The sequence below is a fragment of the Chiloscyllium punctatum genome, chromosome 27 (genome assembly GCF_047496795.1).
Source record: "Chiloscyllium punctatum isolate Juve2018m chromosome 27, sChiPun1.3, whole genome shotgun sequence".
Lineage (NCBI taxonomy): Eukaryota > Metazoa > Chordata > Chondrichthyes > Orectolobiformes > Hemiscylliidae > Chiloscyllium > Chiloscyllium punctatum.
In genome coordinates this window covers 16376398-16394338 of record NC_092765.1, presented here as the reverse complement: position 1 = coordinate 16394338, position 17941 = coordinate 16376398, and the positions used below count along the sequence as shown (strand labels likewise).

General features: G+C 43.4%; 1 protein-coding gene across 1 annotated transcript in view; it reads right to left on the bottom strand.

Moving 5' to 3' along the window:
• wdtc1 (WD and tetratricopeptide repeats 1) overlaps positions 1-17523 on the bottom strand; it is a 44436-nt gene extending 26913 nt beyond the window's left edge. The window contains exons 1-10 of the mRNA XM_072548169.1: positions 17380-17523; positions 13820-14013; positions 13538-13621; positions 12967-13013; positions 12686-12797; positions 12352-12539; positions 11644-11826; positions 10179-10273; positions 8764-8879; positions 6259-6334 (exon numbers count right to left, since the gene is read on the bottom strand). Of these exons, the coding sequence (XP_072404270.1) occupies positions 6259-6334; positions 8764-8879; positions 10179-10273; positions 11644-11826; positions 12352-12539; positions 12686-12797; positions 12967-13013; positions 13538-13621; positions 13820-13867 (949 nt within the window). The 5' untranslated portion in view covers positions 13868-14013; positions 17380-17523. The remainder of the gene's footprint in view (positions 1-6258; positions 6335-8763; positions 8880-10178; positions 10274-11643; positions 11827-12351; positions 12540-12685; positions 12798-12966; positions 13014-13537; positions 13622-13819; positions 14014-17379) is intronic.
• Positions 17524-17941: the final 418 nt, after the last annotated feature.

Genomic DNA, 17941 nt, shown 5'->3' with positions numbered 1-17941 from the left:
CCCTGGGAACTTATCTAACTTGATGCTTCCCAGAATTTCCAGCATGTCCACTTCCTTAATATCAATCTGTATCAGCCTATTAACCTGGTCCACAGTGTTATCACTATCAACAAGGTCCCTCTCTCTAGTGAATACTGAAGCAAACAAAAACTTATTCAAGGCCTCCCCTACCTCTTCAGACTCCAGGCACAAGTTCCCTCCGCTATCCCTAATGGGCCCTACTCTCTCTGACCATTCTCTTATTCCTCACTTATGTGTAGATTGCTTTTGGGTTTTCCCTAATGCTTCCCACCAAGGCTTTTTCATGCTCCCTCCTAGCTTTCCTCAGTCCATTTTTGAGTTCTTTCCGAGCTACCTTGTAATCCTCTAAAGCTGTGCCAGATCCTTGCTTCCTCAACCTTAAGCAAACTTCCTTTTTCCTCTTGACAAGAAGCTCCTCTTCTCTTATCATCCAAGGCTCCTTCACCTTACTATTATTTGCCTGTCTAACTGGGACAAAGTTATCCAACACAATGCGTGCTCCTTAAAGAACCTTCACATTTTGCTGTGCCTTTCCGACAGAACAACTGTTCCCAATTTATACTCCACAGCTCCTGTCTAATGGCAGTATAATTTCCCCTTCCCCAATTAAATAACTTCCCATACTGTCTGCTCCTTTCCCTCCCCATGGCTATGGTAAAGGTGAGGCAGTTGTGGTCACTGTCACCAAAATGCTCTCCCAGCGAGAGATCTGACAGCTGGCCTGGCTTGTTGCCTTGCACCAAATCCAATATGGCCTTCCCCCTAGTCGGTGTTTCTACATATTGAGTCAAGAATCCCTCCTGGACACCTGACAAATCTGTACTCCTGACAAATCTGTACTAAGGAGGTTCCAATCAATATTGGGGAATTTGAAGTTACCCATAACAACTCTGAACAGCAGATCTTGGGGGGAAGGAGAGTTTCTCCAAAGTGACTGCCTCTTTCCTGTTACTGATTTTGACTCACACTGACTCAGTAGACAAATCCTCCTCAATAACCTTTTCTGCAGCTGTAATGCACTCTAATTAACAATGCTACTCCCCCTCCTCTTTTACCCATCTTTCTGTTCTTTTTAAAATATCTAAACCCTGGAACTTCCAGCAACCATCCCTGCCTCTGTGAAATCCATGTCTCCATTATGGCCACAATGTCATAGTTCCAAGTACTGATACATGCTTTAAGTTCATCCCTCTTATTCCTGACACTCCTTGCATTGACACAGACACTTTAACCCATCTCTTTGTCCTAACAACAGTGTATCCTTCCTGACAGACTCTCTGCATTCTATTCCTGCCCATTCCAACAACTACCCTCTCCTCTGATCTGTAGCTCTGGTTCACATTCCCCTGCCAAATAGTTTAAACTGCCGTTACACTCTTCTAGGGATTCACTCAATCCCTGCTATCTATACCTGACATATGCTACCTTCTTATTCTTGACCAAAACCTCAATTTCTTGAGTCATCCAGCAATCCTTGTACCTAGCCTTGCCCTTCACCCTAACAGGAACATACTGTCTCTGGACTCACATTATCTCATTTTTGAAGGCTTCCCATTCTCGAGCCGTCCCTTTAGCTGTGAACACCTTCTCCCAGTCAACATTTGAAAGTTCTTGCCTAATGCCTTCCTCCAATTTAGAATTTTAACTTTTAGATCCGGTCTATCCTTTCTCATCACTATTTTAAAACTAAGAGAGTTATGGTCACTGGCCCCAAAGTGCTCTCCCACTGACACCTCAGTTACCTGCCCTGCCTTACTTCCCAATAGGCTACACTTTGCTCCTTCTCTAGTAGGTACATCCACATATCAAATAAGTTGACCATATTGTTTAACTGAAAGGAAAATATGCAAAAAAAAATCACAACTCTATGCTTTCTATCCCTTAGATAATTATATATTCAACTAGCTACATAGCTATTCCATCTACTTTTAATTTTCTGAATAATTGTTATATTTTATCAAATTTCCTAAATTTCCAAATATACAAAATCTTCATTACTATCTTTATTCCTTTTACTCCAAATAATTCAATGGCGGCACGGTGGCACAGTGGTTAGCACTGCTGCCTCACAGCGCCAGAGAGCCGGGTTCAATTCCCGCCTCAGGCGACTGACTGTGTGGAGTTTGCACATTCTCCCAGTGTCTGTGTGGGTTTCCTCCGGGTGCTCCGGTTTCCTCCCACAGTCCCAAAGATGTGCAGGTCAGGTGAATTGGCCATTGCTAAATTGTCCATCGTGTTAGGTAAGGGGTAGGGGTAGGGGTATGGGTGGGTTACGCTTCGGCGGGGCGGTGTGGACTTGTTGGGCCGAAGGGCCTGTTTCCACACTGTAAGTAATCTAATCTAATCTAATCTAGATACAATTTACTTTTAACAAATCACTTTGAACTAAGTTGAAGGCATGTACAATACCTCCAAGAGGGTTAATACTGTTCTGAACTGAGTGCTTACAAGCACGTGTATATGACTAGATGGCAGTCCCAGAGTGTACTGGAAAATTGAAAGTATGTAACATTTGGCTGTGAAATGGATACCTGAATGTTGGTTGCTGTTTAGTTAAATTCAAATTATTGTCCAATCAGTTTAAATTATGCCCCAGTATACAAAAACTCAATCGAGTTTGAATTTATTGTTTTGCCAACATTGAACCAATGAGACAATCAGATGTTGGGGGGTATACATAAAAATGTGGACATTTTGAAAATTGGAGAGAGAGAGCAACTGCCATTGAGATGGGTCCAAGAAGTTTGAAAACACTTGTTATCAAAAGGTACCTTTTCATATGAAACATACTCGCAGTAAAAAGACAGATGACCACCCAAGGAATTCAGCAGCCAGAAGAATGAAGCCACAGAAGTCAACAGCAGCTGTGCATTATTGAAATTAAGTTGATGTAATTTTAACAAGTATCTTATTGGAACCGCATATTGTGATAGAGTTGGAGGCAGGTAATAAACAGTTAAGAGAAAGGGGGGATTAGCGTTGTGAATAGTTGTTGTTTAATGTTTGATTTATTTTTAACTCTAAAAGTGATGTTATTTTCTTTAAATAATGGAATTTGGGAGTTCTCTGTCACTCATATGAAACAGATTATGAGATGAGATGAGCTTTTCTGGGTATTTGGTTAATAGCAGGGTTCACCGCTGTGTCATAATAATATTCACTTGCATTGTCTAATGCTCCTCCAAGTGAGAATTATTTATGCCAAGGTAGGCATACAATTATAGAATCTCAGAATCCCTGCAGTGTAGAAGCAGGCCATTCAGCCCATTGAGTCCACTCCAACCCTCCTTCCTATCCTTGTAACCCTGCATTTCCCATGGCTAATCCAACTAGCCTGCATATCCCTAGGCATATACGGCCAAGCCACCTAACTTGCACACCTTTGGACCATGGGAGTAAACCAGAGCACCTGGAGGAAACCACACAGACATTCTCTCCACATCTGCTTGGGAGTTTGCACTGTCGCCTGAGGGTGGAATCAAACCAGGGTCCCTGGTGCTGTAAGAGAGCAGTGCTAACTAGTGAGCCATTGTGTTATCCATTATATCTTCAATTGTCTTCAATAGACTTCCCACTATCTGAAGTTAAACCGAGTGCACTGTAGGCACCATGTCTGTCTTGCCATTTCTTTGTTGAGGGGGTACAAAATTTGCATTTCCCTAGTTCCCTGCTGCAACTCACATCAAAGACTGTTTTCTGCCAATCACAAGCATTGCTGCAACACTGCAAATCACAGTACAGTACTTCCCAGAATTCTGCGGTCAATGTTATTCCCCTACCTAATGACAGAAAGTTATAAATTACAGATGGTACACTAACAGAACTTAACCCTAGTTCTCTTCTTCTCCATCATCACATGCCACAGCACAGCCTAATCCCGATTCTGTCTATACCAGTATCCCCATAAGCTGTTGTGCAGTGCAGTTCCTAATTTGATCATGTCCAGTATCCAAAATGGACAATACAATACTGTTCCACTGTTTCTTGGAAATCCCTTCAACTATGTTCACTCTGTGCCACGTGTCTTTCGTTAGGCCTCTTTTCTCACTTAATATCACTAAATTTAATGGTCTCTTGTCTCCACTCAAAAGTTTTTCCCACTTCTTTCCCACGAATTTTCCTTGCTGTAACCTTTATTTTAAAATAATGCTGAAAATGTCTAATAGTTCCCAATTTCAAAGCAGGAAACGGACAGACTAATTTCCTCCTTGAACTGGCAGTCTGATAAGCTGTTCATTAACAGCTACTTCTTTTTCCTTTACTTCAGATACCCTGCATTTGCAGTATTTTGGTTGTTGACTGCATTCAGGAGTAAGAACATTGCCATATCTTTCTGTTGTGGTGCTGAGGCAAACTGTCATGCACAAACTGCTGTCCTGATGAGTCAGTATTAATCCTGTCCATAAACTGGGATGCTGGCCCCTTGAGCACACCAGTCATTTCCTTCTCTGACCCAAACATTGGACATCCCTAGACATGGACAATTCTTTCAGCAGCTTTTGAGTTCACTTGCCGGATAGAAATAGAATTAAATACACAGATGTCCAAGACTCAGAAGTATGCAAAACAATATGCCAGTGTCAATTTTTCTAAATGGTGCCTCTGGCATATCGATTTCTCAAAACCAATGCAAACTTATTGTATCAAAACTCTTACGTCCCAGCAATTAAGTGACTATAACTGAAATGCAACTTGTCTGTTCTCGCCACAGAAAATAGACTAGCTGCTTGGTGTTTCCAGTATTGTGACATTTCTAGCACTTGCAATTTAAAAGAGCTTTAGAGAAGGAAACACATGCATAGGAGCAATCAGGTTTGAAATACTTTGTAAATGGCTCTCTCACAACATATGCTGACCCTCTGACAAAGTTACTGTCTGCTGCACCAAACTTTGTTCAACTGGAATTTCAGCTTGGTTCGGTGGCTAGCACTCAAACTCTGGGTAGTAAGATTAGAGTTCCAGTCCTGACTCCAGGTCTTGAATATATTGTAAGCAACTTGATGCCACGTTGAGGATGAGAGGCTGTCAGAGCTGCCAAAATAAAGGCTTCGCCTGCCTGTTGAGGGACAGCAGAATTGATACTCTGAATAAATTAGACAAAATGGATTGATGGGCTTTCATCCAAGTTCATTGTGATGTTTTGTCCCTGGTTTCAGTGCCCGTCACTTAATCCTGGAAAGACCTACATTTTTCTAATATTTTCATCCATTGAAGTTAGCTACGTTGTAAGACATTTTCTAATAAACTAGACAACCATTTGTGATATTGTGAACGGACTGAAGATTGTGTAGAGTTCAAGTTTAGTGGGGATATGGAATCAAGAGGGCTGATACAAGTCAATCCTATTTTTAAATATCACATATTGTGCTTATCTGCAAGAAATTTTTAAAAAGAATTTACAATTTACAACACGCTAACTGGCTGCTTGCAAGCACCTCTATCCCAGACTATTCACCACACCTTAAAAGCAAAATACTGTAGACACTGGAAATCTGAAATAAAAACAGAAAATGGTGGAGAAATTCAGATAGTAGCATCTGAGGAGCAAAACAAAGTTAACGCCCAGTCCATTAAACCGGCTTTAAAACTGATGGAGGCACAGATTTTTGAGGTTCAATAATTGATCTCTCTTATTACTTCTAAGAAAATATTGTCTCAAATATCCATCACTGCTCTGCATTTCTTTCATCTACTCTGCCGTTAATGCACTGCCATCTTCTGCATGGAAATTAGGGATGGGTGATAAATGCTGGCCAAGCCAGATTTGCCCATATCCAATGAACAAACAAAAAAAAAAGCCTGCCTTTTCTTTTCTGTCCTCTTGATTCTCTGCCTTTTCTTCCCTTTTCATGATGATGGATATAAAAGATCCAATGGCACTGTTTTCAAGACAATTAGGGGAGCTAACCCCACTGTCTCGGCCAAAATTTCACTCAACCAAAACAAAAAAAACCCCAGAATCTGTTTATTAACTCATTCGTGTTTGGTGGAGCTTGCTGTGTGCAAAGTAGCCACTACATTTCATACACACAAGTCCAGTGGTCATGAAGAGTGCTTTATAAATTCACTCCTTCAAGCCACCAGTTATGACAGAATCCCACGAACACTCACTCCTCAGCTTCAGATTTGAAGTATCAGAAATACAGAGAGGATGAAGAAAGCTGGGCCAATACTGTGGTGTATAATGTGCACTGTCCCATTAAATTCCACAGATATTGCACACACTAATTAACTCACCAGCAGAAGAGTGGCACTTCTTGGGTAGCAGAAATGTATAGGGTTTCTGCTTATTTGTCAGATCAAACAAATAGACCTGTAATACAAGAGAAATTCATTTTCTTGCTGTGAATTAACTTGTACAATTTAGTTACAAAACCAAACTAGTCTAATACAGTTTCACGTGAAATCAACAACAGGCAATCATTGCTTAAAGTTGTGTTGCATTCCTGAAAATTGAGACGTTGTGAAACAACTTCAAATGAAACGTAAGTTTCCATAAGAATCAATGCAAAAGCTGGAGATAAGTTAATTTTCAGTTTGTTGAAAGATTTGGACACTCAAGTAAAATTTGTCAATGTTGCACTTAAAAGAAAAATGCAAAAATGCACATACAGTGCCTCCTGTTCATATTTTCAGTATCCTAGCTTCAAAGGAAAATGAGACAAAATTTAAGCCCTTTTCACAAAATTTGGCAAATGCTATGTCATCCTCATTTTTACCAAACCGTGTGCACTTTTCTTCTTCAATACTTGCCTATCAGGCACTAAGGTCGGTGGAGTTGTGGATAGTGACAAAGAATGTTGTAGGTTGCAGAGAGTCATAGATAAGCTGCAGAGCTGGGCTGAGAGGTGGCAAATAGAGTTTAATGCGGGCAAGTGTGAGGTGATTCACTTTGGTCGGAGTAACCGGAATGCAAGTACTGCACTAATGGTAAGATTCATGGTAGTGTAGATGAGCAGAGAGATCTCGGTGTCCAGGTACACAGATCCTTGAAAGTTGCCATCCAGGTTGACAGGGTTGTTAAGAAGGCATACAGTGTTTTAGCTTTTATTAATAGAGGGATCCAGTTCCGGAACTATGAGGTTATAATACAGCTGTACAAAACTCTAGTGCGGCCGCACTTGGAGTATTGTATACAGTTCTGGTCACCGCATTATAAGGAGGATGTGGAAGCTTTGCAAAGGGTGCAGAGGACATTTACTAGGATGTTGCCTAGTATGGAAGGAAGGTCTTACGAGGAACAGCTGAGGGACTTGAAGCCGTTTTTGTTAGAGAAAAGGTTGAGAGGTGACTTAATACAGACATATAAGATAAACAGAGGGTTAGATAGGGTTGACAGAGAAAGCCTTTTTCCAAGCATGGTGATGGTGAGCACGAGGGAGCATAGCTTTAAATTGAGGGGTGATAGATAGAGGACAGATGTCAGAGGTAGTTTCTTTACTCAGCGAGTAGTAAGGGTATGGAATGCTTTGCTTGCAACGGTCGTAGATTTGCCAACTTTAAGTACATTTAAGGACAAGCATATGGACGTACATGGAATAGTGTAGGTAAGATGGGTTTCAGATTGGTGTGACAGGTCGGTGCAACATCGAGGGCTGAAGGGCCTGTACTGCGCTGTAATGTTCCACGTTCTATTATCAGTGGCTACTCCTTCAGCCAACTTATCACAGTTTGCTGGAACTCCTTTTTCAGCATCTTCACTCCCATAAAATGTTCCAGGTTTTTAAAATAACATCTACCAAATCTGTTTTGTCCTTATCATTGATACTCACAATGGAACTCTAACATGGATCAGATAAGGAAGATGCCTCAAGTCACTGTATAGAGCAAGGAAGGGGCTACACATTGAAGGATTCGAGTTGGAGAGAACCATAGCTGACACAGGAAACTATTTTTAATTCATTCGTGGGATGTGGGTCATTAGCTGGGCCAGCTTTTATTGTCTATGCCCAATTGTCTTTGAACTGAATGGCTTACTGAACCATTTCAGGATGTAGTTAAGTATAGTCCAATTTAAGATCTGCAGCAAGTGCTTAATGAATTCCCCTCATAGTAAATGTTCCCATTTGTGTCTTAACATTTCTGTTTTAACATTCCCACAACTGCTTTGCTTTGATTAACGAATGGACATAAACTAGGAACTAAATTATGTCTGCAACAGCAGGACAAGGCAAGAGTGGGATGCTGTTTCCTTTCACCAGTTGAAGGTCTTTGGTCCCTCCCATGAGGCCAGTATCTGTTATATCACATGAACATCCTGCAAATGTGACACATTTTGCCCAATTTCAATTCATTAGTTAATTGCATTTATTTCTACTTATACCCAAGGTACAGCAGATGGGCTGTTAAACTGACTGGTTTGTCTAGAAATACTCAGTGATATTTTATGGAATATCTGAGCAATTACTCATCACATTCAGTCAACACTTTGTTACACCCATTAATTACATCAACATATTCAAAATCGCAGGTTTAGATTGAGGGGGATTGAAAAATAAAGTACATTCTACACCTATGTTTCTACAGTGGGTAGAGTGGGTGGGTGTTAGGTAGCCCAGTGATAAGGGCAGTGCCCTGCTCCTCAGAGCCTCAGGTAGATGCAGCAAGGGATCACCTCCCCAGGGACAGAGCCCAATAAGTACTATCCACTCTATGCACAGAGCTTCAACATAAAGTACATCCATACAGGTTAACCTGTTCCGGGAATACCTTTGCATTAAGATATAATGCCCTCTGTCCTACCTGCTCTCCTCCCATGTTGACTAAAAGCTCAGTCCCATCAGGGTTGAAGGCTACATAGGTGGCTACGAGCACACGGAGGCGATTGTTATAATCAGGCTGTTTCACTGGGAGATGACCTGTGGGGCGGGGGGGGGGGGGGGGGGGGGGGGAGGAAAGAGGGGAAAGAGAGAGAGAAAATGAGTCAGAAATTACAGAATACTGAAATGTCTTCATAGCCAGAGAATCTCAATTAAGCTGAATCTAGTCAGTGACAATACTTAACTACAAGAGAAGCTATTCAACTATAATAGGATTAAATAGCCTCTTTCAAGATCCAAACATGTATTTTCTGGCACAAATATTATTGAAGTGATCACAGAAATGGAGAATTAGGGTCAAGGACATCTCTGTTCAGAACAGATAGTTACACATTTCCCCAGTGGTTCAAGTTTCAACCATAACTTTGATACAAATGTGATGAAAAATCTTTAAAGATACATAGCAGAAGAATGTAGTATGATCAGGGACAAAGGGGCATTTCGGTTGGATTAACAGATTAGTTGAAGGCTTTACCGTTTAGTGACACTGGTACACATTGCACATCCTCTCATTTACCTTTCACTGGTACCACTAACAAACCCATGAGCACATCCCTGTTCTAATAATAGCCTGTTCAAGAAAACAATTAGCATCTTATAAAAATGACCTATACACAATGGTTAGCACAAATGATTGTTTCCTATATTTTCTCACACACAAAAATCCCAACAAATCTCTATCCTTTAAGAATTAAAAACCCATGACTTTTGACTACTCAATCCCTGGCACCTACTTATCATGTGTTCCTTATACAATCTGAGAAACATCAGGGAAAATATACTATTAAAGATGCATTATGACGTTTTCATTCAAGACTCATTTTAATCAAAATCTAGCCATGGTATGAGTTACAAGGTAGTGTGTGTGTGTGTGTTGGACATTGGGGACACCGTTGAGAACAGAAATAGAAACTGTTGGAAAAACTCTGCAGGTCTGGCAACATCTGTAGAGAGAAAAACACAATTAACGTTTCATGTCCAGCGATCCTTCCACTTGACAAAGCTTCACATCAGATTTTATGAAGCCAATTCAATCACAAGTGTTGAAACTGCCTGAGTATCACGGACCTCAATTTCTATAATGAAGAACATACTATCTCTCCATTGTCTACACCCTTAATCAGTTCAGTTCAAAGCCAGAAACTTGATTTTGTTCTGGATTGGGTGAGGATTCCACAATGTACATTATCAGAATCCAGCAGATACATGACAAAGGCTGCTAACACAACATGAGCAATTAAGAGAAAAAAAATCACAAACTTGTAAAATAGAAGTGGCCAAATTTTTGAGGCCTGTAAACATATCTGAGCGCATGCATCAAAACAGAACACTGTGTACCTGCCACATAATACTGAACAGCTCCATCCGGCACAGATTTGTACCTGTCACAAAATGTGTGCAATCCAGGGGTTGAGTTCTGCTTTGCTGCTTTTCTATCAAAAAGCAAAGTAATAAATGGTTACACATAACCTAGGCCAAAAACTTCAGGCAACAATGAGAACAAATTAGTTATAAGAAACTGCAGCAATCCTCCATTCAGTTGAGAAGAACTGCTTTAACCCGAATCTTACTTTATGCAAATCTACTGATCATGAACTGTGTGATTTGAATACTGTAGTGTGACATGGCCTTATATGCTGATGATAAATAGGAGGGAACAGATCTGTCCATGATACCAGAGTGCAATACCCTCTGACAACCAGAACATAGGAGATGGTAATGACGTCACACACAAAAGAGAGAGAGAGAACAAGATGAACTATTTCACGGTTTCTCTTGCTCGTGACCCTCTACCCTCCATGCTTGAAGCCAACCTAGGATAGATTTTCTCTCATCAAGTCAGATCTGAAGAGCTACCAATCCAAACGTTAATGTGGCATTCATTAATTTCACCATCGTCAAACAGTTTTGGGGCTTCAGTGTGGCAGCTGCAGAATTTTTTTTGTAGCTGTGAATAACAGATTCAACACAAGTTTAAGGATTCACATCCTAAACCAGGACTAAGTAGCTTGCCTGTGATAACTGGTTTAAACGTTCTGGGTCAAGAAGAACAGAAAATTATTAAAGGTCTTCAGTGAGACAAGCCCTGGGCTCAAAGTATAAAATCCTAGTAAGATACTGTGCCAACACTCACTTTCTTGGCATATATACAAATAATTACACTGGAGTGAGGCAAGTACAGCCAATGTCTCAAGAAGCAAAAGCCAAGAAACATTGGTACACATTGCACATCCTCTCATTTACCTTTCACTGGTATCACAAACAAACCCATAAGCACATTCTTGTTCTAATAATAGCCTGTTCGAGAAAACAATTAGCATCTTATAAAGATGACCTATACATAATGGTCATTAGGAAATTAGAAATAGGGCTGTTACAAATTTAAAGAAAGGAGACAAAGGTAGTCTGCACAACAGTTTACATATTTAATGAGCATAACCCAGAATTTTGTACACCTAAAAACACATAAGCAGACACGCTGCAGTGGTTCTCTGAATATGGCTTGAGGATCAACTGTCAAAGCAGCAGACACAGTCTTCTGAGCTTTATAATAGAAGTAATTCAGTCTCCAAACCAGAGGGGCCAAACTTGTGCTGGCTGTCGAAGTGAGATTTGAGGCACTGCACTTACAATTACTGCAATAATAGGTTCTCCAATACTCTGCCTGGTGGGACAAATTTATAAAGTGCAAAATTATGACATTTCTAAATTACAATTGCTAGGTGAAAGAGCACTTTCTGAATGGAATATTCTGGACAGCTTGCATACATTGCTGTCACTGTACCAGCAGCTTCCACCCTACCTGTGATTATGAATCATACGAATGTCATAAACCCGCACAAAGGGACCACTTGCCCCGACAGCAAGATAATTATTGTTCTGAGGATTAATGGCTAGGCATTTAGCTTCCACGTGCTGCCCACAATATTCAGTGAGGTCCACCAGTACCTGTGAGCGCTTACTGCTCTCTCTCAGGTCATACTGCCTGCAACGGGAAAGGAAAGATGATGCATTAACAGAACTGAAGGCAAGTACGCAGAGGATTGTGCATGTGTGGAATGAGCTGCCAGAGGAAGTGGTGGAGGCTGGTACAATTGCAACATTTAAAAGGCATCTGAATGTGTGTATGAATAGGAAGGGTTTGGAGGGATATGGGCCAGATGCTGACAGTTGGGACTAGATTGAGTTGGGATATCTATTTGGCATGGACGAGTTGGACCGAAGGGTCTGTTTCCATGCTGCGTATCTCTATGACTACGTAAATGGTGGGCCTCTGGGCTTGGGGGAGGAACAGATGACCAGTAATGAAAGTCTGGTACAAAAACAAACCAAATCTAATACACAGTCTTAAAATTCAAGATGGAGTGCGTGAATATCAAAGACATTGATGACAAGTTGAGGAATGTGGATGTCTCCCCCACACTATAAAGTGTAGCAATGAGTGGCCATTGAGTTACTACTAATAAATTGCAGCTGATCACGGGAGAATAGCCTACGCTTTGACACATACCTGACAGTTCCATCCTCTGCTGCACTCCAGAACGTGTTAGGCCACATGGGAGCGGCTGCAATTCGCTTCACACGATTGGTGTGCTCGCCAAACATATGAACAGTTTCCTTTACTGTCAAGTCATGGACATGAACCTTGGAGTCAGCAGCTCCAGTAATCAATGTGCGGTCATTTGAGTGAGGCAGGAACTGAAAAAAAAAACGGAGTAGTAAAAAAAAAAATGCAGTCTTATCCACCAGTCCAACATGTAGTAAGCAGTGAAGGGAAGCTGAATTAACAAGTGGATCCAGTAAGAATATGAAGTTTGCTGAATGCAGTAATTGTCAGTAAATACCTTCACTGTGAATATGTTGGCCGTGTGTCCAGTGTGCATGGTCAGCAGTTTCTTGCAGCTGAAAGGATCCCAGAGAATGGCGTGTTGATCATCTGATCCGGAGGCCAACAAACTACAGTTTAAAAGAGAGAATAAATGTCTGTGTGTGGTGACAGAGAGGCTGGAGTTTCAGAGGGGAGCTGGTGGTGTTTGGAGGTGGGAGGTGCAGGAGGCAGGGAGTGATGGTGGTGACAGAAACAGTGTGTGCCTGAAAGAGCTTAGAAGTGGAGGTCATTACTTACTTGCCCTTCTCATTCCATTCCAGACAGTTTACACACCCAGAGTGACCCTACAGAACAGAAATAAGATTCAGATATCAAATCAAAGCCCACAGCTTACAAATGTATGTCACAACACATTATTATGGAGTCTAAGAACAGGAGCTGGGTCATTCCAATTAGAACAAATGCCTATTGAAGACTTTAATAGATATACTTGGAGTAGTTTTGACAGGGAGAAACTACTTCCAGCGGCAATTGGATGAGACAGATATAAGGCAAGTGGCAAAAGAATTAGACAGGTAATGAGAAAATAACTTCATAGTAAGTTGCGATCAACACTACACTATACTGTCGGAAAGGGAGATTCAATGGCAAATTTCAAAAGGAAATTAGATAAACACTTATAGACTGCAAACTTACAGCACTCTGGGGGAAAAAAGTGTAGTGGAATAGAACCATTTCAAAAACCCTTTCAAAAAGCTGGCCACAGTGCACTGAATTTTACAGCAAAGAAAGGAGTCAACAACTTTCACGTGCCATGCATTTAATCATCCATGTATTAGCAGGGCTACCAGCAGTTCAGGCATCTCACCTCCAGCTCACACTCCAGGCCCAGCCTCTTGATGAATGGATCAATGACATGATATCGACGCTCGAACTGTAGAGTGTTCCTTTCCTATAGAGGCAAGGGGCAATGTAAGATATAGACAGGGCTCATCACGTTTTTCCAATCACCAGACTTGGCCCACCCTTGCCATCTAACTCTCTCAAAGCAGGCTTCATCCTCTCAACAGCAGTAGTTGCAAATCTTTGCACTCCCTGACACTGCTCACACTGCAGCATGCACAAACAAGACCAGGAACACACTTAGTACCTTTATCTGCCGCTGGATAATGTCCCTGGTTATGTTAAGTGGCTCCATTGCTCTCAGGTCAGACAGTCACAGGATAGATGGGCTTTGCTGTTTCTCACTGTGCTGTAGATTAACACCCGGTTTTACACAGAGTGCAGAAATACAGAAATAGCCCACATTTAATCCTGGCAAGGAACAGCACACAACACAGGAATCTGAAAAAAGACAGGAGAGGATTCAAAAAACTCCATGGGCAGTGGAGAACAGCGCTTGCCACTAAGATAACAATGACATGCACTTATACAGCTGAATATTCAGCACTATCTTAAAACAGAAGATGGAAATGATTTGAGGGGATTCCAGAGACTAAGGCCTAGGCAGCCAACAAAATTAGAGCAACAGAAATTAAAAATTGAATGAATGCAGAGATCTCAGGACTGAAAGAGGGGAAGAAGGCGGCTTGGCGAGAATGAAGCAAAATAATGAGAATTTTTTAAAAATTGACAATACAACATTGAGAGCCAATGGACTGAGGTGTATTCTTTGTTGGGAGAAGGCAGAGGAGCTGAAAATGTGTTGCTGGAAAAGCACAGCAGGTCAGGCAGCATCCAAGGAGCAGGAGAATCGATGTTTTGGGCATGAGCCCTTCTTCAGGAATGAGGAAAGTGTGCCAAGCAGGCTAAGATAAAAGGTAGGGAGGAGGGGAGTTGGAAATGCGATAGGTGGAAGGAGGTTAAGGTGGGGATGATAAGGTGAGGGTGATAGGCCAAGGTGGGGGTGGGGAGGTCAGGAAGAAGATTGCAGGTTAGGAAGGTGGTGCTGAGTTTGAGGGTTGGGACTGAGATAAGGTGGGGGAGGGGAAATGAGGAAACTGGAGAAATCTGAGTTCATCCCTTGTGGTTGGAGGTTTCCTAGGCAGAAGATGAGGTGCTCTTCCACGAGCTGTTGTGTTGCTATGGTCTGGCGATGGAGGAGTCCAAGGACCTGCATGTCCTTGGTGGAGTGGGAGGGGGAGTTGAAGTGTTGAGCCACGAGGTGGTTGGGTTGGTTGGTCCGGGTGTCCCAGAGGTGTTCTCTGAAAAGTTCCACAAGTAGGCGGCCTGTCTTCCCAATATAGAGGAGGCCACATCGGGTGCAGCGGATGCAGTAAATGATGCGTGGTGGTGCAGGTGAATTTGTGGCGGATATGGAAGGATCCCTTGGGGCCTTGGAGAGAAGGGGGGCGGGGGAGGAGGAGGTGTGGGCGCAAGTTTTGCATTTCTTGCGGTTGCAGGAGAAGGTGCTGGGAGTGGAGGTTGGGTTGGTGGGGGTGTGTGGACCTGACGAGGGAGTCACGGAGGGAGTGGTCTTTTCGGAATGCTGATAGGGGAGAGGAGGGAAATATATCCCTGGTGGTGGGGTCCGTTTGGAGGTGGCGGAAATGACAATGTATATGGAGGTTGGTGGGGTGGTAGGTGAGGACCAGTGGGGTTCTGTTCTGGTGGCGATTGGAGGGGCGGGGCTCAAGGCAGAGGAGCGGGAAGTGGAGGAGATGTGGCGGAGGGCATCGTCGATCACGTCTGGGGGGGAAATTGCAGTCTTTGAAGAAGGAGGCCATCTGGGTTGTACGGTTTTGGAATTGGTCCTCCTGGGAGCAGATGCGGCAAAGACGAAGGAATTGGGAATATGGGATGGCGTTTTTACAGGGGGCAGGGTGAGAGGAGGTGTAGTCTAGGTAGCTGTGGGAGTCGGTCGGTTTATAGTAAATGTCCGTGTTGATTCGGTCACCCGAGATAGAAATGGAAAGGTCTAGGAAGGGGAGGGAGGAGTCTGAGACGGTCCAGGTAAATTTGAGGTTGGGGTGGAAGGTGTTGGTAAAGTGGATGAACTGTTCAACCTCCTCATGGGAGCACAAGGCAGTGCTGATACAGTCAGACCCAAGAGATGACATCCTAAGGATTTGGGTGGAGGACAATCAACACAGTGGGGTTTTGGGTGGCTAAGGGTGGGGGAGAAAATGAGAACAGTTACAGGAGTAGTCTGGAGGCACTTCAATCTGGCAGTAAAAACAGTAAGTAGAATATTATTTAAAAGGAGGTGGGAGGGGAGCGGTGGGGAAAAGATTGAAGAACTCTTCAGGATAGAGACCTGGTTGTCCCAGTGTATGAACTACAAAGTTAGTTCACAAGCACAGCAAGTGCTTAGAAATGTGAATGGAATGTTACATTCATTGTGAGGAATATGAAACATAGAAGTAGAGAAGTTTTACTGTAGCTGTGCAGCACCTTGGTGAGGCTATGTCTGGAGTACATGTACAATTTTGGCTCCTTATTCAAAAATTGATATTACATCAGAAGCAGTTAAATTAAGGTTCACTCACTCAATCATTCCTGAGATTAAATGCTAATGGAGAACAGTTGAATGGGTCAGACCTACATCCACAGGAATTTAGAATAATGAGAGGTAATCTTATTGAAGCACACATGATCCTGTGGGGACAATAAGGTGGTTTCTGAGAGGATTTTTCCTCTTGGAAGAGACCAGAACTCAGGAACATAGTTAACAACGAGAAGTCTCTCTTGAAAGGTGGAGTTTGTTTTTCTCAGAAGGAAGTTTGTCTATGGCATTCTCCCAGCAGCACCAGCCCCAGAAAACAATGAAGGATGGGTCATTTGATTTATTCAAGGATAAGCAAAAATGATTTTTGACAAAGACGTCGTTTTGGGATTGTAGACTGGAAAGGTAAGGTCCCAGTTTAGTGGTGATCATATTGAATGTGGAGTAGGTTCGAAGGGGTGAATAACCGACTACTGCTCCTCAGCGCTACTTCATGAGAAGGAAATACGAGGGTGAGAAAGTTGCACGGAAGAGTTTACGCGAGAAAACAATGGTGCCTTCGGAGAGAGTTCGGGAACGAGGAAAGGATGGCACGGGGGGCACTCAGTTGAAAAAAAAAGATGACAATATGGTGGTGGGGGGTGTTAGTGGAATTACGATGCGGTGGGGGAAGAATGATGTTACTGAGGTCGGGTTCGAGAGGCATGACACCGCCAGTTTGGGGATAATTGACGACACTGAGCCCATTGAGAAGGGAAGGATGGCACCACGCTGGGGTCCGGCGGGGAGGGAAATGACACTACAGTGTGGTTTTTAGGGGGGGTAATGATGACACGAAGGTGGCTGGCTGGGGGTAAAACAACGACAGTACAGTGTCACAGGGAGGTGGTATCGGGGTAGAATACTACAGAAGGGGAGCGTCAGTAATAGGAGGAGAACTTGGGGAAGAGAGGAGTTGGGAGTGAACGGTGGCAACGCAGGTGGAAGGGAAAAAGAGAGAGAAAACACCAGGTTTGGGGGTGGGGGCGTCGACAGGCGAAGAGATGTGGGAAGTTGGGTCGGGAGGGAAGGACCGGAGAAGGAGCGGGGAGGGGGGTGTGAACGACATGGAGCAAGGAAGACGCGGGCTGTGTTACTGTAACCGGCAACTTCGAGCTGGGCCGCCCGCAGTCAGACAACCCGAGCCCGGTGACGGAACACCGACTCAGGCCCTGTCAACTGTCACAAGTTGACAGCAAGTCACGCATCCGAGGCCTCGAGCATACCCGCCGCTTCTGTAGGCGACTCCATGTAGGCGCCGAAGTGCGCGGTTCCCTGCCCCGATCACTCCCTCAGGCTGGTCCCCGGTCCCGGCTCCGCTAGGCCCCTTACCGCGCACAGAAACTGCGTCACCGCGTTATCCCCGCCCACTCCCTCCTGGGTGACTGCAGAGCTGACCAATCACTGCCTTCAACCCACCCCATTCTGCCACCAGCATCCAATCAGAGCAACAATCAGCCCGCGGTGTGTTTATGTAATGACAATGGGCGGGGCCAAGGGCCTCCTGGGAAATGAAGTTTGGAACAGTGGAAACCATGGAAACCGGACTGGATCTCCCAGTGACCGGAGTTGGATCTCAGGGAAACCATGGAAACCGGACTGGATCATACAGTGACCAGAGTTGGATCTCAGAGAAGCCGGAACTGGATCCTCCAGTGACTGCAGTTGGATCCTGGGAAAACATGGAAACTGACACTCAATCCTTCCAGTGAAAGGAGCTGGATCACAGGAAACCAGGGGGAAAAAAAGCACTGCATTCTCCAGTGACCAGAACTGGAATCTAGTGAA